Below are 22661 nucleotides of genomic sequence, written 5' to 3'. Positions count from 1 at the left end.
GTGTTTCATTTAGCTTATCGTACTCAACTTTATTGAAGAGTTGAAATAACTTTTCTGGGGAATGTATACAGGTGATCCTGGTGTTTGTCTCCTTCAGTTAGATGAATCGGTGATAACGGATAAGTGTCAGAGAGCAGTACATATTCTTGTGTTAACAAAGCTTCAGTCTCACTGTTGGTTTTTCGTACAGTCTCTTCGATTTAACCTTTCAAATGTTAAATTGCCAAATGAACCCAAACCAAACTTATTTGCTTTGAGTACTGCTTGCTGTGTTCTTCCCATGTATCTCAGCAATTTGATTTTTTTTTTTTGGTCTGAAATTGAAGTGCATTTGATAGAGTTCATAGTATGAACTCTAGGAAATAAAAAGGGATGTAATATAGCTAATTTAAGAATAGCTATCTAGTGGGGGTTGTTCTGTGGTGATAGTAATGATTAACATTTGCTTTGTAGGAGGATGAGAAGGCTGCTGCAGAAATTTATGAAGAATTCCTTGCTGCCTTTGAGGGGAGCGATGGCAATAAAGTGAAAACGTTTGTAAGAGGAGGAATTGTTAATGCATCTAAAGGTATAACTAATCTTTTTTTGGGTGGTAGTGGTAGATTGTTCATCTTAGACTAAAGATGAAGATTGGCTTTGAATTGCATTTTAAAATGGATACGTTGCGTTATAAACAGTCATGGAAATTTGATGCTAAAATTTACTTTTTACTTTAACTCACAAAATAGTTAAGACAGATGATTTGTCCTTTCAAGTTTCAGGGAAATTTTCTGATCTTTGCTCTTCTTATTAAAAGACGATTTTAATCACCAAAAGTGTTCGTCCTGGTGCAGTGCTAACATAGTTTGTTTTTCATTTGCTTTTGGTTTCAGAGGAACATGAAACCGATGAAAAACGGGGTAAAATCTATAAACCTTCATCACGATTTTCAGATCAAAAAAACCAACCAAGTCAACCATCTAATGAGAAGCCTCCATCCCTCTTAATGATAGAAACCAAAAAGCCTGTAAGTTTCTTATTTGAATGCTAACTCTTTGTTCAAGGGTTTGTTTTGAAGTGCTTAGAAAAAGTCTGTGTGGTCTTGCAGTGTAGTGTTTCCATTTATCACACAGTAAAAGAAGGTGGGAACATGTTTGATTTGCTTAATTCTTAGAAAATAACAAGAAGATAAAATGCAGATATCTGATAGACCTGTATCCAGTGCCACGTACTTGATGCTGCACTTTGTCTCCAGCATTTTTCACTTTTTCTCCAGCATTAAAAACATATCCAGTATGTTTTTACTGTATTCCTGTTGGTTACGAATACAGATCTGGTGATTGTTTTAAAGTAACAATCTCCAGTCTGGGGGATTTGTGAAGTTTTAGAAGCAATTCTTCTTGTTACCATTGTTGTAACTCTTTTGTACCTTTAAAGACGACAACAACAACAAAAAACCCACCAAACAAAAAAATCCCCAAACTAACAAACAAAAAAAAAACCACCCCAAAAACAAGAGATGGAACCCACACAAACCAATCAAATGAGACGACACCTTTGCATTGATCCAAATTCTTCTTGAGTCATTTTTTTAAAAACAATTGTTTGTCTTGGGTGGTAATATTAGAGCAGTTCCCTTCAGCTCTTTAAGTTCTACCAAATGAGTAAGTTTTAGAACTTGAGAGTTTCTGAAACTGAACAGCATGGTTTTCATTTAATTTAGTTTGACCATTGCATGGTTGGGTGCATTTTCTGGTTCTGAAACTCAGGTTTTTGATATAAAAATTACTGGAATTTTTGTGAACAGGCTTAGTTATCAAGTCAGGTGATAGTTACATATGACTACTGTGTATGTGTAATGTGTAATTGATGTCTTGGAAGTCTTTAAAAGTGCTACTACAATTCTTAAACTTAGATTAAAACAATGTGATACTGCCTACTAGGATGGGAAATGAGACAGAATGTGGTAATTGTGAATAATCCCATCCTAGCTTTCCTCCAGCTTTAAGCAAACCTCAAATCTCAAATAGTGGGGTGATGCTGGATGGCAGGTTCTGATTTTTATCATATGTAAAGCTCTACAGTACCTGGATTTAATTGTTTTTTTTAATCACTCTGAGCTCTGTTGTCGTATGCAAGTATTTGTACTGTAAGAATATTGCTGCTTTTCAAATTTGTCATAAATACTTAGCAGATAATGCAATCAGTTTACTCACTTGCCCTGTCCAATGGTGATTGAAGATAATGAGGTAAAAATGATTTTATTTATTTGGCAGACACTCCCCAAAAACAAACAAAAACAAACAACTTTGCCTGGGGTGAGTAGGAAGTCCAGTTTTTCCAAAGCTGTAGTGTGTAACACCAATATTTTGTATGTCTGCCTATTGGAAACGTTTTCATTTAAATTCGGTTATAAAAGCAATGTTGTAGAAGGATTCACAGGAGTTAGTTAAGGTGCATATAGTGCAGTTAAGAAGAAAATCCATTTTCTTTGTCGTTCAGTTGTTTTTCTGAAGATCTTTGACTATTTACAATAACTCTTCAGACTTGCATTTATATCTGAAAGGAAGTACAGATGGAAATTCTTTTCATGTAGAATGTTTGCCTGTGGATAAAATATTTGGATATACATATATACACATGTAAATTATTACTGTATATTTGTGTGTATATATGTGTGTGTATTCTTAAAAAGAAAAAGTACATGTATCAATTTAATTGGAGCATGAAGGTTTGCTAAGGGAGTTATCAGTTTTGTCATAAGCTTTAAAGTGGACCAAACTGACAAAACACACCACAGGTATTTTAAATTTGTGTGTTGTAGAGAAAGTGTTGGATCACATATGCTGTACTGTAGTAGTCAGAAGTAGTAAAGTTTAGTTCAAGCTATCCTTAATTTTACATTTGGTAGCTGTGTTTGGTAGCAGTCATTTTTAATGTTTTCAAGTCTGTTTTCTTTTATTTTCTTCTGTAGTTTACTTGGTTTGAAAGCTGAGGGTAAAAATGCATGGAAATTATCTAAAATGTTTTACATAAATACCATTTCCATTTTTTTTTTTTGTCATTGTACCTGCTCAAATGTTGGCTGATATATCTTTAATTTTAGCCTTTGAAGAAAGGAGAGAAGGAAAAGAAAAAGAGCAATCTGGAACTTTTTAAAGAAGAACTAAAGCAGTAAGTTTCCTTGGTTGTTTCTGTGAACAACACACGCAGAGTATGTCTACTTTGTTTCTACAGACACTGTTTTTGATCTTTCTTGTTAAGCTTTTCCCTAAAGTCTCTCTCCACTCCAAGCCTTTCCTGTTAGCGTTGGCAGTCACACTTCTAAATGGAGCGTGAAGTTTTGCTGGTAGATGGTTGGTACAAGCCCATGTGATCTGTGTGGGTAATCCCATCTGATTAGTATTCTGGTGTCCTTGATGCTTCTGCCTTTCTCTGTGCTGATTGGTACTAAGAAGAGTTTACCAGTACTGCTGAAGAGTATTTCTGTTCTGGAATCACAGACTTTAAAAACGATCGATGAGCAAGCACTGAAGTATGCTGGTCAAAATGAGTGGATTTCCTTCCATGCCAGCAGTGTTTGTCTGACCTTTGAGGTTTTGTACTGCCTTCCTAAGCAGAAAAATATCCAGAGCAGTTAAAGATTAAAAACAAAAACAAAAAACAAACAAAAAACAAAAAAACCCCCAACAAAACAAACAAATAAAAAAAACAAAAAACAAAAACCAAAAAAACAACATATATCTGAGATCAGAATAAATGAATTACTGTTATGTTTCTAGAGCTACTTTAAGATGATTTTTGGTTTAGTTAATGTGAATGTCAGTTTCAAGAGTTAATTGCATGACACCCCTCCCTCCTCTTGGGAGAAGAGTTGAGAAGGAAGAGGAAGAAACCTGACATAGATGGGAGAAAATAATTTATTAAAAGGAATGTGAGCTAATACAGAATAATTAAGAATAATGAAGAAAATGAACCAAAAATTAAATCAGAAGACAGAGAAATACCAAATAGTTACTTGTGTGAGGGCTTTCATCAGAGATATAAACAGAGAGAGGGTCTTGTATGTACTGGGAATGTTCGGATGTCACCCTTAACAGCTCATGTGAGTAATGACTGCAAAAAGTAGGAGAAGAAAGATGCTCAGAAGTTGTGTGCATCTTGAAAAGATAATGGATCTTTGTCCAATGTGGAATTCAGGTCAATCTGTCAGAGCACAGCTTTTATTTCTACTCTTGCAAACAGCTTCTCAAGCCTTTTTTTTTGAGCTAAAAATACCTTGACAGTATGAATGAGGAAGCATGCAGCTGGAATTATTCTGGTGGCTACATTCCACCTGATTCAGCAAAAAAATGAAAGCATACTGGCAATTTCAAATTTTTAACAAGTCCATTGTTCAGTAAACATTAAACATTCTCCTATTTCAAAAAATGATCTTTTAAAATAAAAACATTGAACTGTTGAAGTTGTTACTTACATTCAACTTGTTCTGTAGGATACAAGAAGAGCGTGATGAAAGACACAAAACAAAAGGTAGATTGAGTCGTTTCGAACCTCCCCAGTCGGATTCAGATGGTCAGCGTCGTTCAAGTGAGTAGTCCATGTTGCCTTTGTGTTTGCTGGGTGTACAAAACTTCTTGACTAAAATACGTGTTTCTTGTTTATTTATTCAGTGGATGCTCCTTCAAGAAGAAACAGATCATCTGGTGGTAATACAGATTCTTTTCTCATTCAATGTAATGTCGCTTAAATGCATAGTAAGGGTTGTGACTTTTGTTATTTTCTTCTCCATTACTGTAGTACTGGATGATTATGCACCAGGGTCACATGATGTTGGGGATCCAAGCACAACAAATTTGTACCTGGGAAACATTAATCCTCAAGTAAGTTTGGAGCCATCCTATGAAGTGCAGCATTAGCATGTTTGTGTCTAGCTGAAATTGTGACAGTAGCTTTTTTCAGTGGCATATTTTAAAATACATTTTAAAAAATGTAAGGTACAGTTAGCAATTGTAGAGGCAGTATTTGTTTGAATATAGATGTGCTGTATATGTGTATGTTAAAATATCAGTTACTAGATTTAAAAATGCTGAACAGAAATGATTTTTCTGTGAATATTTTCTTCTGAGAAGAATTATCTGAGAAATTTGATTGTGCTTAATTTAGAATTCAGTCTCCTTATTATTAATGTTTTATAGCAGATTTAATTGGTGAGGAAAGGATTAAGTGTTCTCCATGAAATCAAAATATCCGCATTTGCACAGAAATATGAACAAATATCTTAGCCTCTCGCAGCGGTATTTCTAATTTTTACTTTTATTTCATTTAGATGAATGAAGAGATGTTATGTCAAGAATTTGGACGCTTTGGACCACTAGCAAGTGTTAAAATTATGTGGCCAAGAACTGATGAAGAAAGAGCAAGAGAAAGAAATTGTGGCTTTGTTGCATTTATGAACAGGAGAGATGCTGAAAGAGCTTTAAAGAACTTAAATGGTAAACAGGTTTTTCAGTTAGGGGTCATAATTATTTTTTAGGAACACTTTGTGGTACATTTTGTGAATAAATGTGACCAGTGTGCAGGAAATAATTCTTAGTAACTGATGATAATTAGGTCCTTTTCTTTTGAGTAGTATCTGGATTTCTAATACTTAAGAGGTAACTAGTACAACAAACGTGCTTTTTGTATGGACTATTTTGTCTATCTTCAGTGGGGTGAGAGGGGAAGAGGAAAAAGTATCTTAAGTGTTAAGGAAAGCTATGCCTTCATAGGTCAGGAAGAGCCAAAAATCAGAAACCTACATCCTGGACAAAAATAATAGAAAATGAAAGGATGTTGTTCTCTGCTTATGCAAAATGGTATTCTTCTATGACCATTGCTAAGTAAATTACAGTGTGTAGGAGTTGTTATGGCTTATTAAATTTGTTTTTGAATAACATCATTTTAAATTTGTTACTATGAGAGAAAAAAGAAAAACATTTTGAACAATTGCAGTGCAACAATGATATAACTTAAAAATTGCTCTGTTCGTTCTGATGTGTTGAATCAAGTTTTTTTTCAATATTTTTGCACAGCAGTTCAATTAATTGTATACTGTGGTCTCCTAAACATGTACATAAGGGAGGATTAATAAAATGTTTTATGTAATGGGCTTTCAATTGTGTAAGATACAGCTTGGTAAATATGGTAAGTTAACAACTTAAGCGGAAATTAAACCGTGGCAGGGAAACCTAACTGTTGCACTTACACAGGAGAATCTGGTCCAGTGCAGAATCAATTTGTGACAACTGTGTTCTTACCTTTTTCAGGCAAGATGATTATGTCCTTTGAAATGAAGCTAGGCTGGGGCAAAGCTGTGCCTATCCCACCACACCCAATATACATTCCACCTTCAATGATGGAGCATACCCTCCCACCTCCTCCGTCAGGTCTGCCTTTTAATGCCCAGCCTAGGGAGAGGTTGAAGAATCCCAATGCTCCAATGTTACCCCCACCAAAAAACAAGGAAGATTTTGAGAAGGTAACTTATAGAACCCTGGGCCATATCTCATTGTTAAACACTACATCTATGAGAGTATTTCAGTGGCTTCATAGATTTGTATTGTTCAGGCTGACTTTGGCAGCCCTCAGTGTACAAACTCGTTGGCTCCCTGCTGTAGCCCAAGGGAACCTAACTAATTCCTGAAGTGATGTCTCCTGTCTTAGGGTACAATGTATTGGGTGGTCTTGACTTAATTTTAGCACTGCTTTAAATCTAGCTATCATTTTCCCCCTCCAGGCTCCCTGGATATTTTTCTCCTACGTCCCCCTTTCCCCCCCTTTTGTTGGCTGCCAAATTGCAGTATCCAAATTATTTTCTTTAGACAAAATACTATGTTTTAATTTGAGTAGCGTTATTTTTACTCTAGAGGAATTGATATATTGTGTGTAGAAGGTAATTTATCTGGACATTGAGTAAGTATTTAATGCTACTTATGGAGTCAGCTTTCAAACTTTTTTTTTCTGGAATATTAGCTGATAAAAATGAGGGGTAAGTATCGTGTAATCACAAACTGATTTACATTTGTAAGAATTTGTTGATTCTTTGAATGACACTTAAATGTTAGGGTTGTTTTTTCTAAGACTTGGAAATAAAGTAATACCAACCTGAACCAAGTCAAATCGTTTAGAATCGTTTCATAAACTTAAGAACTCTTCTCTTAATTATTATATTCAGTGTAGAAGCTATTCAGTGCATCAATGTACATTCTGACAGGAATGTTCTGATACTTTGCAATTAGTGAACCTTTATGGTTCACTGTCACAACCATTTGCATTTTGTGTAATTGCTTATCTATAACTTCACAGCAGTGATTGCCTGCAAAACTTGTGATAGATGTGTAGTATTTTCATTGCATATGTATATTTTTGCTTGTTACTTGTTAACAATACTCACATATTCTATGTTTATTATCTGATGTGACTTCATATACAGACTCTGTCGCAAGCCATAGTCAAAGTGGTTATCCCAACAGAAAGGTACATGTTTTTCTTTATTATTACTGATCTAAATATAGAAAATTTCCCCTTCGGAATTTAAAGAAAAATTGTGATGTTGAGAAAAGGGTAACAGCTTGACTGAGCAATGGTTCTTTCATAACACTTCAGAGAGATGAATGTGTTTTATGATCTTATTATCCTTATCTCAATGACTTTTTTTTTAGTGAGGTTAGATTGAAGTAATTATCTTTTGCATTGTATTTGAGCAATTTCAGTTAGAAATTGTTGGAGGATAATTTTGTGAGTGAACACTAGGGAGAACTAGGTTATTTTAGTGATGCTTTGTGAGTCCCAAAATAACCTCTAAAGTACTTGATGGCTAGGATGCAGCTGTCTTCAACGTGGTGCTGTCATTTTTCCCCTTTTTTTGCTGTCATTTTTCCCCTTTTTTTTTTTTCTTTAAGTTGTACAATTTGTAACTAATTCAGTTAGCAATAGGTTTTAATTTCTACTGTTTTTAAAATGTACAGCAGCCAATAATTATGGTTAGTTCCATAGTGCAAGCGTATTTTTGCATTTTGTTCTCTGTCAGTTCCTCTACATTCACTCCAGTCTAGGTATACTCTTGCTCAGTTAAGCTAAAACCTTTTCCCAAACATAGGAACACAACACTGTTTTAAAAGTAAATAAGCACGAAAGATTACCAAATTCTCTTTGACATTGGCCTTGGTGAGCAACACCAGCTGAACTGTCTGCGGCAGCGGGGGACCAGGAAAACATCATGGGATGGATTGGGAAAGTATACAGTTTTTGACCAGACATTGGTACGATCGGCTCCAATAAATGTGGTTTTATTATAACTGAAAAACTTTTTTTTGTTGGCCAACTTAAGCTAAATGACATCTTAAATGCACTTAAAACTATCATCTTTTTGTACAACACTGTTTTAATTGTCACCAAGTCCCTTTTTTTTTTTTTGCGTGTGCGTGGGGGGAAGAAAGATCTGTAAAGCTAGTTACAAGTAGCTTATGAACATATCACTAAATGCTCAAGTGCATTTTGACTAGAAAATTTTCTATTTAACTTCAGGATGGTATGATTTTTGTTAGGTGGAGGCATGAATAATTAGAGTGACCAGGAGGAATCTTAATTTGAAAAATGTACTGAAGAATAAGTACTCATGTAACTGTTCAGTTCTTCATAATAATTAGCTTTCTGAGAGAAGTATGGATCCGTGTTATTTATTGTAGCGTTCTGAAGGCTCGTTGGTTAGAAAAGCTCATGTTAATTGAATTGCGTTTGAAAACACATTGCATTCATTTTCCTTGGTTTGATATCTGAAGGTGATAATGACGAATGTTACAAAGACTATTGCATGGTGTATTGCATTATGTATACATTCTGACAAACTTCAGTGGGATACTGCGCTCAATTTCTCCTTGGCAGATTTTCAACACCGATTTTTAACATCTGTTATGTCTTGACAGTTACTAAAAGGCAAACATTACATATGTACAGCCATTTTTTTTCTTCTGAGAAATGCCTTATATGCCAGAATGCACATTAACACTTGCTGTTCAGCTGTGGGATGCGTTGAGTCTTTTCATACATTGGAGGACTTTCTGAACCAGATGTACTTGTCCGACCATAAGCTGCTGTTAAGCAATTTTATTGTGCTTGATAAATGAACAATTAGATGAAATCCGGTGGCGCAGTTCTGTAGCAAGCCAGAATTGATCATGTTGAACTTGCCTTACAATAAACAAATGCTGCAATAGTTCAGAGATGTAAAAGAGCGTTGTAATTTTTTTCCTATTTGTGTTTTCAAATACAGTTCATATAACAAGAACAGTTTTGCTGTTTACACTTTCAGAACACTGCTTTAAATAAAATGGCCAAATAACTGCTGATACTGTCCTCTTTGCAGTGTTTAGGATATTGTAAAAAGAAAAAGTATAGGAAGTTGAGCTATATGTATCAGTTTGGTTTTTGTGTCTGATATGAGAGGAAGAGAGAGATTAATGCTAAGTGGCGTAAAACATTTGCCAAGGTTGCAGATGGATGGACAGGTTTTTTGTTATCATATTTTAGTATATTTTTTATTTTTTATCTAATGCATTGTATCTGTGACAGATTTTTAATTAGACATGGTGGAAAATAATCACCTAATTACCAGGAACTGATATAAAATTATTCAGCTTTTCAATGTAGCTGTTTTGAATTTGGATAATGAAAATTTGCTATAGGAAGTTTTAGTTTAAAAGACCCATATCAGTTTGTTACACTTGAGAAAACTAATTTAAAAATGTAAAAATCTGTATTTTTTTTTTGTTTGCATCACATTCAGAAGGCACGTGCTGTGAAGTTTTTGATATATATATAGGTAATCTGTATTTGAAAAATTAGGAACTAGTTTCTGGGAAAAAAAAATCCACAGAACCAGAGGGTAGGAAACTGAAATAACTACTATCTATAAAGCTTATATAACACTACATATATACATTATATAAGCCATTAGCACATTTATAAGTGAATTCACATTTTCAAATGCTACTTCAAAAACATGCAGTTAATTCAGATATGCTTCTTGCTTGTCTCAGGAAGTAGTGCTGAATAAAATGAATACAGATTTTTATGTTTTTTTAAATTGTGATTTGATTCGCTTGAGCATGTTAGGAAGGAAGCACTGAGTGGTATGACATGGAATGATGAACAGTTTTGTTCAGCATCTCATCCTTGAGTCTTGACCAAAAGGAGGTTACCCAAATTGAATGGGAGCACTGCTCTGTTTGGCATCAAGAAGGCTATTTGCTTTTCCATTTGTTCTTGAATAGTTTGCAAGCTGAATGCAGTTTCTATTGAATATTCAAAATCATTTGCATTTAGTTTTGAACACAGTATTCAGCCATTTGTACGTTTGTAGAACTGCAGTTAACACTTGGGTCTTAGTACTAGAGATAGTAGGTGAGGGCTAAAATTTTAAGAGTTAGTTGCTCTTTGGTGCTCAGTTGCCTGTTTTATACATAAGGACTATTGAGCTTCTCCTAAGCAGGAGATGGTTGTAGGCTGAGCTGTGGAAATTCAGCGATGAGGTTTCCTTCTAAGTTGTTACTCGAGTGTTCTTAGGCATGTTTTTATTTTAAAGTGCCAGTGTCTGTGATGCAAGACTATTATTCGTTCAATGTTAACTTATTTTCTGTACAGTCCATAACAACACAGCAAAATAATCTTCTGCACAGTTATAGTATCTTAGATGGAGTGTAGCTTTATATAGTGTTAGGTCTGAATCAATTTTTCTTTAACTGTGTTGTTGTTGTAGGAATTTGCTCGCACTGATACATCGAATGATAGAGTTTGTGGTACGGGAAGGGCCCATGTTTGAAGCCATGATCATGAACCGAGAAATCAACAACCCAATGTTCAGGTGCTTACTACATTGCTTTGGTTTGAAATTGTGTTAACTATTTTTGCTGTAGCTGGTTGTTTTGCATTTCTGCACTGCTAATAGGAGTTGGTTTGACCATGTCTACTTTTGTGTGCAGTTGTTAAATTTCAAAAAACTGTACTTCTCGAGCTAATGCTTATGCTGTTATTTTATGAAGCATATAGATTTAATTCTAATGTATAAAAATATTCTGTATATACAGTATGAGTTATTTGCACAAATATTAAAAAATTAATTTTGAATTATCTGAGAAATTCAGCATCGTCTGTGGAAGCAGTAGAATACATTTATAAAAGCAGTAGAATACATTTAAAAAAGAAGCAAACTAAATAAAATAAAATCTCTTCAAAAGCAAACAGAATAACTCATTGGAAACACATCTTCCCTGATTTCTAGAGTCTAATTTCTAACCTGTAGAAAGAATTGGGAATCAAACCATTTCATTTGATGTCAGTACAGTTAGGATTAAACTTGATCTGGCATAGTGAAGTTGTGAGAACTTCCTGCTGTTGTTAATGAAATTTAAGGTATATTTCTGAAATTCTTTTGAAATGCAATCAGAAAAATTTAATTTGTGGAAATACTAAGAGGCCTATTGAAAATGGTTTATTTGTGGTAATTTTGAAGTGTTTGTTTTGAATTAATGTACAAATGGAGGAAAATATGCAGGCCAAAGTAAAAGATCTGGCCATTTAAAAACACTGTGGATTTTTGCCTGATCTTGTCAGAGTGTTCTGACAGCTTAAGGGTGGAAGACTTCAAGTCATTTAGTATGCAGTGTGAGCAGCTTGACTGTATGGCTGTGAGTTCCTCAGCTTGTGCCAAGGCTGCAGTAGCTCCAGCAGTGATTGTGCGGTTGAGTGGGATTGTGAACAGGGATTGGATATGTTTGTGATGGCTTCCTTCAAGTTATCTTCAGATAATTAACCTCCAGTGTGTTTTGTGTCTCTCTCTTCTCTGGTTTAGGTTTCTGTTTGAAAACCAGACTCCAGCCCATGTGTATTATAGATGGAAGCTTTATTCAATTCTTCAGGTAAGTAAAGTTTTTAGTGTCAGTTTGTAACCTTAAGAATTACGAAGTAAACTTAAACAAATCAAAGCCAAATCAAAAACTTGTTCTTTACAGGGAGATGCTCCAACCAAGTGGAGGACAGAAGATTTCCGTATGTTCAAAAATGGATCGTTTTGGAGGCCACCACCACTAAATCCATATTTACATGGGATGTCAGAAGAGCAAGAAACAGAGGCATTTGTGGAGGAACCAAACAAGAAGGGTGCACTTAAGGAGGAGTATGAACTCTCATTCACTATTTTTTATATTAGTGCCTTTTTGATGATACTTAGTGCTAAGTACAGTCTGGATTTTGTTAGGTTTGTCTTCAATGAACCACGAGTTCTTTCAGTGGAGTGGATGTTAAGCCTTTGCATGAAGGGGATGGGAAGTATGAGAAGAGTTTTTCCATGTTTTCTGGAAAACTTGGAAACATTCATCTCTAAATGAAATTACAGAACACTGATCTCAGCATTTTAGGAACTGAATGAACTTAACAGTTATTATAATCTTAAATGTATTGATGTTGTTATTCTGAAATTAAAATAGAGAGCAGTTACTAATTAGCAGAAAGGGAGAGACTGTCAGAGTTCTTTGCGGTGAATTTTAAGTCTGATGGGGATGGCTGTAGTACTGGAAATACTTACATGATTTCTTAAATTTTGCTGTCATCCATAGCCTCATTTTGTCCTTTTCATCATAACTATGATGCAAGTTGTGGTTCTGAAGTCTTAAGTAATACTTAAGTAATAATTAAAACTTCAGAACCACAACTTGTATCGTAATGCACATTCCTACGTATGTATTACATATTAAGTAATTCACATTCCCTTTTTGAAAGGTTAAAAGGATGTTCTTTCAAAAGTTATTTCTTTGTATTGTATTGACTTCTTCCAGGAAAACCTGGAAGAATTGCTTTCTGCTAGCTTTCTGTATCTGATGATTCCAATTCCATGTTAGAAATTGCTTACGTGGCTTCCATTTATCTGTTTTTCATTCAGGCTTAAATGTTCAAATTGATTATAACATGTTTGGATATATTGATATTCTGCATTAGCTGTTTGGCAGCTATTTTTTCTTCATTTCTATTCATAGTCAATACTCAAGTAGTGAATTTTTTGTGTATTATTCATTTATGTGATGAACTTGGACTTAGTGATGCATGTTATGAGTCATTGAAAAAAAGCTCAGGAGTAGAATTGGAAAGTATTTTGAATTTCTTTAGTCCTGAAGATGGCAGAAGCAAAGACATTATGAAATAGAAATTCCCCAAACAGTGCTAACTTTACATTGAAAGTATTATAATCCTCCTATTTCAGACAGAGAGACAAGCTAGAGGAGATTTTGCGTGGATTAACGCCTCGAAAAAATGATATTGGCGATGCTATGGTTTTCTGTCTAAATAATGCAGAAGCTGCTGAAGAAATTGTAGACTGCATTACAGAGTCGCTGTCGATTCTGAAGACTCCTCTTCCCAAGAAGGTGTGGAGATTTTCTGTAATCATACTTCTGTTTTTTGGGGAAGAGCTCAATTAACAAACAGTGTGCGTGTGTAATTTTCGAGCACTGTTTTGTAAGTCTTAGTGTTAAGACTTCATATTAAGACCAGACCTTGAATTCAAGTATTTGTTGTATTTTTGTAACACACTATACTCCTTGCTGAAATTGCTTATGAATAATGTTTTGCCTTGCTCTGAAATTGAAAACTGCAGAGCAATCCATTCAAAAATAAGAAATAGTAACTGGAATGCTGCAGTCTGGCTTTACAACGTGGCTAGCAGCCTATGGCGTAACAGGGGGCTAATAGCATCTTAGTATGTATATTAGCAACATGTCTGCATTATTAATTATTAATTCTAATTTCATACTTCTAGATGGTTTAGACCATCTTGTATCATATCTGGAAAATGCATATATTTTCAGGATAATTAAGCTCTAATGTTATCTTAATTTGAGCATTCTTTTTTGTAGATAGCAAGATTATATCTGGTGTCAGATGTGTTGTACAACTCTTCAGCTAAAGTTGCCAATGCTTCCTACTATAGAAAATTGTAAGTACAATATTTTAGATGATTGCTGATTAAAAAGGAGTTGAGTTCAGTTTTGTGCATCTCTGGATAAATGTGGTAGTAGAGGAATTCACAAGTGTCTCTGACGATCCCATTGCGACACTGGTAGTTCTTGCATGTTTTTACCTGAAACTGTGTAAGGTGCAGCACATTAATGCAGAGGATGTTTTGTAAAACAAATGAAAAAACCCAAAAGGTCTTGTATGTGCTCTATGCAAGCAGTGGCTTGCTTGGAACCTTGAGGATGAGGATATGTGCATATTTTTCTATATAGAGGCTATACATAATATTCCAGGTATGGGATAGCAAGACATGCAAAGGAATGAGTTTTTGAAATAGAGTTTATAATTTAAGAAGTAATTTTTTAATTTGTTTTTTCTTCCCCACTTCTTCACCAAGTTTTGAGACCTTACAAGGGACTTATGCACTTTGTTTCTATGATGCTGAGCAGAATTTACCAAAAATGTACAAGGGAAAGAAGCTTTGCTCTATACAGATAAATGATTGCATTTGTTGCCTGGAGTATCATTAATGTGTTATTATAGCATGATGGGGAATATTCAACATGTTGTGAAAGTGTAGTGATTGCAAATCACGTTTCTTGTCTTTGCTTTGCTAGTTTATTTTTTTGCATGTTAAGGGAAACTCAAAGAGAAGCAAAGCAGCTGTTACTCATTGCTTTCATTGAGGGCCTTTCATTGAGAGAAGAGAAACAACTAAGAATTTTTAAAAAATGATTTTTGAGAATACTTTGATTCTGTGTAGGATTGTAAAACACCTTTTATTCTCATTCAGTTTTTCAGGCTATATAAAAAGACTGCAGCAGATGTGAAGATCTCCCTTCATAGATCTGTTGTTGTCAAAGCTGATTTAATATGTAGTAACCATATTTACCTTGTAATTCAGTTTAAACCAAATATAGGGATTGGAATCTTGTGCTTTTGAATCCTGTGTCCCAGGTACTTTCAAGACTTATGTATGTCCAGAAAAGATATATTACAAAGTTTAACTAAAGAAATGTATATGTTTAATTCTAGTTTTGAAACAAAATTATGTCAGATATTCTCTGATCTCAATGCTACTTACCGTACAATACAAGGCCATTTACAGTCTGAAAATTTCAAGGTATGTATTTAATTGTTATTTATATGACATAGAAGTCAAATACACAGATGTTCCTGCACAAGCCATTGAATACTAGGATGGGTGGCTTAAACTTCAAGCTTCGTAATTAAGCTTTACTGAAAGAAAAATGTTTCCTTTCTTGCAGAAATAGCCTTGAAATTAACTTTGGTCTTTCTGAAATTACTGGAGAAGCAGCAGCTTTTCTATTTCACGCTTCTTGCCTTCTCTTCTGAAGAGAAATATAAATGAAATGTTAGGAAGACAGCTAGTGTGTGAGAGATTATATACCTAGTGGTACGTTTAGTAGTGGAGTGTAGAGTATGTCTTGTACTTAAGTAGTGTCAGCGAGGTTTCTTAGATTCTTAGTTACTTTAGGACCACCCATATTTCACTTCCAAAAATAAATTTTTGCTGCTTGTTGTAAGAAACTTCTGGACTTAGAAGCATAAATTAGTTTTTAAATATTTTAGATAATAATCCTATTTTTTTTGAGGTGTGATAAGCAATCTGACCATATGTAATTAAGAACAATTTTTTCAGGTAGTGTTCAGCTTCTCCATTCCATATGCTTAGCCCTGCTCTTTCCTTCTAATCCTTCTACTGTTTTAGTGATGCAGGTTTTTTTCTTTTTTGGTTGTTTTTTTTTTTTTTTTTTAAATTTGAAGCTTAAATGTGAAGTTTACAGTGTAGCTGGTTTTTCTGTGTTAAGGTTTAAATCTTTGTTCTTCTACCTTCATTCCCAGTTGCACTAGATTGATAATTAGTTATCTGCTATTTTAAAACCATTGTATACTTCCCATTCAAGTGAGATTTCAAAGAAAGAAAAAAATCCTAATGTATTTATATAACTTTTTGTTACTTGCCTTGCCAGTATAGTATCATTGTTGTATGTTCCAATAGGGAACTTGTTAGGACTATCTCTATAGAGGTAGCTTTCTGTGATGTATTTTCAGTCACTTACAATTTCTTAATGCAAACTTATTAGCTTTTTTTTTCCTATTGCTTCTAGCAACGGGTAATGACATGCTTCCGAGCATGGGAAGACTGGGCAATCTATCCAGAACCGTTTTTGATCAAACTACAGAACATTTTCTTGGGGCTTGTAAATATCATGGAAGACAAAGAAACAGAGGTAAGTGTCCTTAGTAGTGATGCGAGCAGATGATGAGAGAATGTTTAAGTATAGAATAGAACTGACAAGGGATAATTGGATATTTATTTGGTAAATAAAGCTGTTATTTGTAAAAGTAATTTATGGATTTTGGTTAATCTTTGTGGTATGAACATGCTTATGTAGCACCACAACCTTTTTTATTAATGTCAAATCCTTTGTCTTAAAGACAGGCGTAACATATACTCAGATGCAAATACTGTTTAATCTGTTAGTGTGTTTGCAGCTTGTAGATAATATACTGCACCAGATAGCTTTCTGCAACCGTTTCAGTGCAAAGGCTAGTGCAGATTGATGTACATTTTCTGTGTGTTGGCAATACTCTGCAGTGTCTGTGAATTCAGAGTTTGATTTTTCAACCGTTAGTTTTAGTTTTTGAGAATTCTGAATAATGTGGTGTAGGGGAACTTTTAGGTCGTGGCTTGAACTGGTGATTGAGCACCTGCTGAAGGGGTGAGGCTGGTCCAGGGAACACGGGCAAATTGTTTGCCTCTGTGTTCCATACATGACAGAAGGGGTGTAGCCAGGGTGGAGCCACCCTGGACTCATGTAAGGGCCAGCCACTGAAGGGAGAGCATTTCTTGGGCCTAGGCTGCTTTCTGAGAAGGAGTGCTGCATAGCCAGGGAGCCCCTTCACTAGGTGGGCGAGTTTTGTTCTTCCTTCTCTGTATGACTATTGGCCTACTTGTGAATACTTTGCCTGGTATTGCCAAGAATCTGTCAGAAACACACTTGCTTCTTTGTAAGTGGAATGCTTGGAATTAGTTAAATGAGCCATCGGTTTTCTTTCTGCATGAGTTTCATGGTTAGTTTAAAAGAGCCATTTCATCTTTCTTAATTTGGAAGGAAAGACTTGCAATAGATGATTTGCACTGGTGGTATTCTGCGTTGGTCTTTGTGTTATGTTAGAGCAAAAAGTTGCTAACTTTTTAGTTACGTTACAGCATGTATCTGTCTTTTTATTTCCCTGCCCCTGGTTAGTGGTTATTTTAAACAGGCTCTATAGTGAGTTCTGTTGACTGCCTAAAATAGTGATGCGTTCACTGTTCTTCAGTATTTTAAAGCTCAGTGCTTAAAAATTCTGGGGTACCATTAGCACTGAATGAATGTGTACTGACTTGTTTAAAGTTTTGTTTCCGCTGTCTTGATTCTCTTCAAATAATATTACTTATTCTTGCTAAATAGTTAATTTCTGACAGTGGTACAAATGACTGGTTCTTAGGAGACCTTTCATATGTAATAAGTGCAGTCTGTCTGACTGATTGGCGCATTTTGAGTTAACCCTCAGCTTAATGTTTTTATTTGGATCACAAGATTCTTTGGATTGATACTACAAATTTTCCAGTATGTTATGGACAAATTCAGGTTCTTGCTTATTTTGTATAGGATGACACTGTCATACTTTTACTCAGCAATAAGCAAATGTAGTTGGTAGCGGAAAATTATGTTAAATTTGAGGGGTTTTTGGGGGTGTTCCAAGTCTTTTAAAGCAATTCTCTTTAAAAAGAAGAAATTGGAGAAATAAAGAAAAACAACTTAGATTTATTCTTTGATTTACTCAATCTTTATCTAGATTTATTTAATATTATCTTCTTTCAGGAAGTACCAGATGATCTTGATGGTGCTCCCATTGAGGAAGAGCTTGATGGTGCTCCATTAGAAGATGTGGATGGAATTCCTATTGATGCTGCTCCTATTGATGATCTGGATGGAGTTCCTATTAAATCGTTGGATGATGATCTTGATGGAGTACCTTGTATGAAATATTTCAACTTCACTTGCAATTTAAACCTTCAGTTTTTGATTATGGATGTTGACAATCTTTGTGGCCGCCTCTAGTCCCCTCGAACAACCTGGACTCATGTAGTTTAGTAACTGCTTAATTTCAATTAATCATAGGAGGAATTAATTTAAAATTTACTTTAGATTGTAATTTTTCGAGATACATGATAATAGATGCATCTCAGCTTCCAAATACTTACTTACTTTCTTTGCAATTGATAAAGTGATATAATAAACTTCAGCATTAGCATCAGACTGTTTAGTAAGAATTTTTAAGTTAGAATTTTCGTAGAGCTTAGGAAATGATTTTTCTGGGTCTTTCTCCAACAGTGGATACAGCTGAAGACTCAAAAAAGAATGAGCCTATATTTAAAGTTGCTCCTTCAAAGTGGGAAGCAGTGGATGAATCAGAATTGGAAGCTCAAGGTTAGTTTTCGAAGTATCTGTTGGAAGGCTGTTTTCCTAAGTAAGCTGGCAGCTTAAATTCACTTACTGATTTAGTGATTATTTTCAGCTGCTCTGTTTGAAAATGCTGATATGATTTCTGTAATAATGCTGCAGTTTTCAGTTGTGATTTTTTTTTTTCTTGGTTGTCTTCTGTGAAGGAATTGGTTTATTTTGTTTTTATTTATGTACTTTGGCAGCCTCCCAGCCTTTAAAACTAATTTCTGATTCATTAAGAGTAATTATTAGAAAAATCAGAGTATTTTTCTGTATATAGAAATCTTTTTCCAAATATGTTTGTGACAGTTAAGATTTTATAAGCTAACAAATACTTCATTGCTTCTGAAAGGTTTACTGACACAGTAGATGACATAAGTGGATATCTGTAAGCAAAATATATTCTGATGAGTTGTAATTTGTAATATTTGTGAATTAAGAAGTCTATATTAAGTGTTAGATGCTGTAAGGTTTTGCCATAATGTGATTTTTATTGTACCTACAAATAGGAATTTTCAGATAAAGTGATAACTTTTTCTGTTGTTAAAATTATCTTATTGTGTTTTCTAGCTGTTACCACTTCTAAATGGGAGCTTTTTGATCAACATGAAGAATCTGAGGAGGAAGAAATACCAAAGTAAATGTTTGATTTTTTTCTTATCTTTGTCTAGCATTTCCCTTTATTAAGAAGTATTTTTTTCTGAAAGCTAAGGTGCCACCAAAGTTATAGAAACATTTTAAACACATCTGCATTGGCATTTTAACTTGTTCACATGTTACTTTTCAGATTGCTTTTGCTTAAAATCTTAAAAATTGAGGGCACTTGAATACATTTTCATCAGTATGAAAAATGATTTATTTTCTACCTTTGAGATTGAATGTCTTGGTAATCTGTTTATGTTAGATGTTTATTACAAGAGCAGAACAAAAGAAATATTCAAGGTAAAAATATAAGAAAATAGAAAGCCGGAATTTTATTACAGCATGCTTTTGGCCCCTGTGAACATGGAAAAATGCACTTTGTGGTAGAGTTGTTAACTGTTATCTTTAAAACGATAATGATTTGTTAACTTATTTAATGTTAAATAGTTAGAACTGGGGTAGTATTTACAGTTTGGTGATCTTGAATGTCAAATTTATTTGAAGGGGTCTAAAACTCTGCCTTCTCTCTGTACACGGAAGAATGAATGATATTCTGATGTGTATGTTTAGATGCTTATAGACTTCCTACCATCTGTTGTTTTTCAGCAGTCTTCTTCATTCTTCAGGCAAATAGAGAGCGTCTGTTAGTAGCGCTTTAAACATTTTACTGCCTTCTATGTTGTGCTGAAGCACTCTAGCGGCCAATCTGGGAATATCATTTTGAATATTTGCCATGGTTGAGGCTTGTTTTCAAAAATAGAGTGTAGGTAGTTTCGTTCTTTAATAGCACTAATTATGTCTGAAAAACATGATTACAGTACTTACAGATTTGACTGAAGTAATAACTTGTCTTGTAACTGAGTTCTATCTCGGTTTGCTGACTGGAAATTTCAAGAATTCTTGTTATGTTTACACGAAAAATGTAAATTATCTGAGGAATAAAAGTTAGTGATACAATTAAATGGAAATATAGAAGTATCTGCCTCACAGACTGAGACATTTTTGTAACTGCAGTTTGTTACATTTAGCAGATTTCTAAACTAGTAACTAAATGCAAACTGAGTAGTAGAGATGGTAAATTTTATAGCAGATTGTCTTTGGTATGTACAAACCAGTTGATTCTTTGTTTTCTGTAAAGTCAAGAAGAGGAAAGTGAAGATGAGGAAGACACTCAGAGTTCAAAGTCTGAAGAGCAACACGTGTATTCCAATCCTATTAAAGAAGAGATGCCTGAGTCCAAGTCATCAGTCAAATATTCGGAAATGAGTGAAGAGAAACGTGCCAAACTCCGGGAGATTGAGGTGGGTGTGTGGTATTTTGTGCCAATCTTCTGTATCTTTACAATTCCCCCTGTCCATAACTCTCTACTTACTGTTGGAAATTATTTTGAAATATTATTTAAATATATTGAAATATGGTTCTGATATACAGGTTTATTTAGTCTGGTGTATTTTTTATAAAGGTTGGTTTACTATTGCCTTGCTTTTTTGTTGGCTTAAGATAACACAGGAAAAAATTAGTGGTTAAGTCTCATACATTGCCATGCAAATCAGGTTTAAAACTACATGCTAATTTTCAGCCTTTATTTGGTATTGAAACCTGTAATGCATTGATACTGCTGGTTTTTGTACCTTCTATTCAGCGATTTAAAATGGTACTAACAGGCTGCTAAGCTGCTGTTGCAGTTACAGCATCTCCATGTGATAGATTATAATTCTGAAGGTGGCATTGAACTACCTACCTGTTTGTGCTACAGTGTATTGCTTAGCAAATGAGACATTAGCAAACTCCCGTAATATTCCTTAAGGGTTTGCAAGCATTAACGTTATAAAATATCACACCCTTTGATTCTTACAAACACGCTTCCAATTAAAAACTCATTTTATGAAAATTAATGGATGGTAACTAAGAACTTAAGTGCCTCTTGCTTATCACAGTAATGTGAAAGCTCATAGCACGTGGCCGTTTGAAGTAAGTTGTGAATTACTTGAGAAAAGACAAATGGAAGCTAAACCTCTCTTAATTCAAGGTGGCAGTAGTTTTGTAGAAATTCCATGTTAGGCAAATCGAAGTACAAGCAAAACAAGTTTTCATTTTACTATAATTATTATAGCAGGTATGGGAAGGGCTCATTCCAAGTAAGGGTATCTTCTTGTAAATGTTAACCTTTATGAACATGTATAAATAATTTTACCTTAGCAATTGTTGAGGTAGATAATGAAGTGATTTACATCGAAAGTTAGCAATTTTATACTAAGTGTTCATAAATGCATCCTCTGCCTGCAACAGATTAGGCAGTAAACTTTTCAGTTGTTGGGATTTCTTGCCTTCTATATTACCACAAAACACCAGAAGAGGAGTGTAATTTTTTTCACTTTTGAAACACTTCAGGCACTATGCTGATGTGCTTAAATTCTCAGATTTCTATGTAAATTTATCATTGATAGATGTGCACTTCCTGTGTTGCTTTAAACTGTTCACGCTGAAAGCTTTCTGCTATGTACTCAATTCCTGCCAAAGAACACATCCATTGCCTGCTTCAAAGACAGGAATTATATTTAAAAAATGAAAATGAAAAGTTCCCCAAACAAACCACAATTGCTGACTTGAACAGATATGCCATCTAATATACTGTCAAAAATGTCATCTAATATCTCTGGTGAAGGCTAATTCTCTAGATGTTTACATGATAATTACCATGGAAGCTGAAACTATTTTTTGATGCATAGTTTTGAAATTTTTGCTATACAAGTAACAGTTTCTCTTGGCACAGTTATTTACGCTTGTTGGCTGGAGAGGAAGGTGGAGTAACAAAGAAGCTTAAGGAACCTTGGCCCTGTCAGCACAGGCTATATATAGCTGAGATTTCAGGTTATTAACCCTTTGCCTGCATCTATCCTTGTGAAAATAGGCTTCAAGAATTGTTTCAAGTTAAGCCTGCATCCTCTCATTGTTTAGATGTGTACCAGACATTTCTGGCAGACTTAGCCAGAGCAAATCTCCTTAGTTTCAGAAGCTGAAATCACTTTGATACCAGTCTTCAAACCTTCAGAACAGCAGCTGCTTATGTAGTGGCTTTTTTTTTTCTTTTTTTTGATACTGTAGATTGTGACTTTCTGTGGTAACTTGTGATCTCAACCTCTCAGAACAGGAGTGCACATTTTGGAAGGTGCAGAAACTTATTTGTGAACAAAATGACAAGGTGATTAATTCCTTTGAAGTTTACAGATCAAGTCTGTGCTGAAGAAGCACAGTACAGGCTTCATCTGCAGTAAGAAGCAGATTTTTCATAAATCCAGCCATATCAATCCTTATCAGGTCAGAACTGGAGGAGGTTCTTTAAGCACTAAGTTCTTTAGTATGAGAGTGGTGAGGTTCTGGAACAGGCTGCCCAGAGAGGTTGTGGATGCCCCATCGCTAGAGGTGTTCAAGGCCAGATTGGATGGGGTTCTGGGCAGCCTGGTTTAGTATTTAATG

At 34.7% G+C, this 22661-nt stretch overlaps 1 protein-coding gene across 2 annotated transcripts in view; it reads left to right on the top strand.

Moving 5' to 3' along the window:
* LOC122183777 (U2 snRNP associated SURP domain containing) overlaps positions 1-22661 on the top strand; it is a 41899-nt gene that overhangs the window by 9626 nt on the left and 9612 nt on the right. The window contains exons 4-23 of one of the 2 annotated variants that reach the window (XM_042878073.1): positions 454-568; positions 873-1006; positions 3086-3153; positions 4475-4569; positions 4653-4688; positions 4780-4862; positions 5309-5474; positions 6288-6499; positions 7454-7497; positions 10778-10882; positions 11870-11936; positions 12030-12193; positions 13274-13436; positions 13926-14005; positions 15061-15148; positions 16158-16280; positions 17919-18075; positions 18432-18527; positions 19113-19179; positions 20323-20485. In XM_042878073.1, coding sequence (XP_042734007.1) covers positions 454-568; positions 873-1006; positions 3086-3153; positions 4475-4569; positions 4653-4688; positions 4780-4862; positions 5309-5474; positions 6288-6499; positions 7454-7497; positions 10778-10882; positions 11870-11936; positions 12030-12193; positions 13274-13436; positions 13926-14005; positions 15061-15148; positions 16158-16280; positions 17919-18075; positions 18432-18527; positions 19113-19179; positions 20323-20485 — 2226 coding nt within the window. Of the gene's footprint in view, positions 1-453; positions 569-872; positions 1007-3085; positions 3154-4474; positions 4570-4652; positions 4689-4779; positions 4863-5308; positions 5475-6287; positions 6500-7453; positions 7498-10777; positions 10883-11869; positions 11937-12029; positions 12194-13273; positions 13437-13925; positions 14006-15060; positions 15149-16157; positions 16281-17918; positions 18076-18431; positions 18528-19112; positions 19180-20322; positions 20486-22661 lie in introns of those variants that run through there. The other variant, XM_042878074.1, reaches the window with a different exon arrangement.

The sequence above is a fragment of the Lagopus leucura genome, unplaced genomic scaffold (assembly GCF_019238085.1).
Source record: "Lagopus leucura isolate 7727_CA_CO unplaced genomic scaffold, USGS_WTPT01 Super-Scaffold_100021, whole genome shotgun sequence".
NCBI lineage: Eukaryota > Metazoa > Chordata > Aves > Galliformes > Phasianidae > Lagopus > Lagopus leucura.
This window is presented reverse-complemented; position numbering and strand designations above follow the sequence as displayed.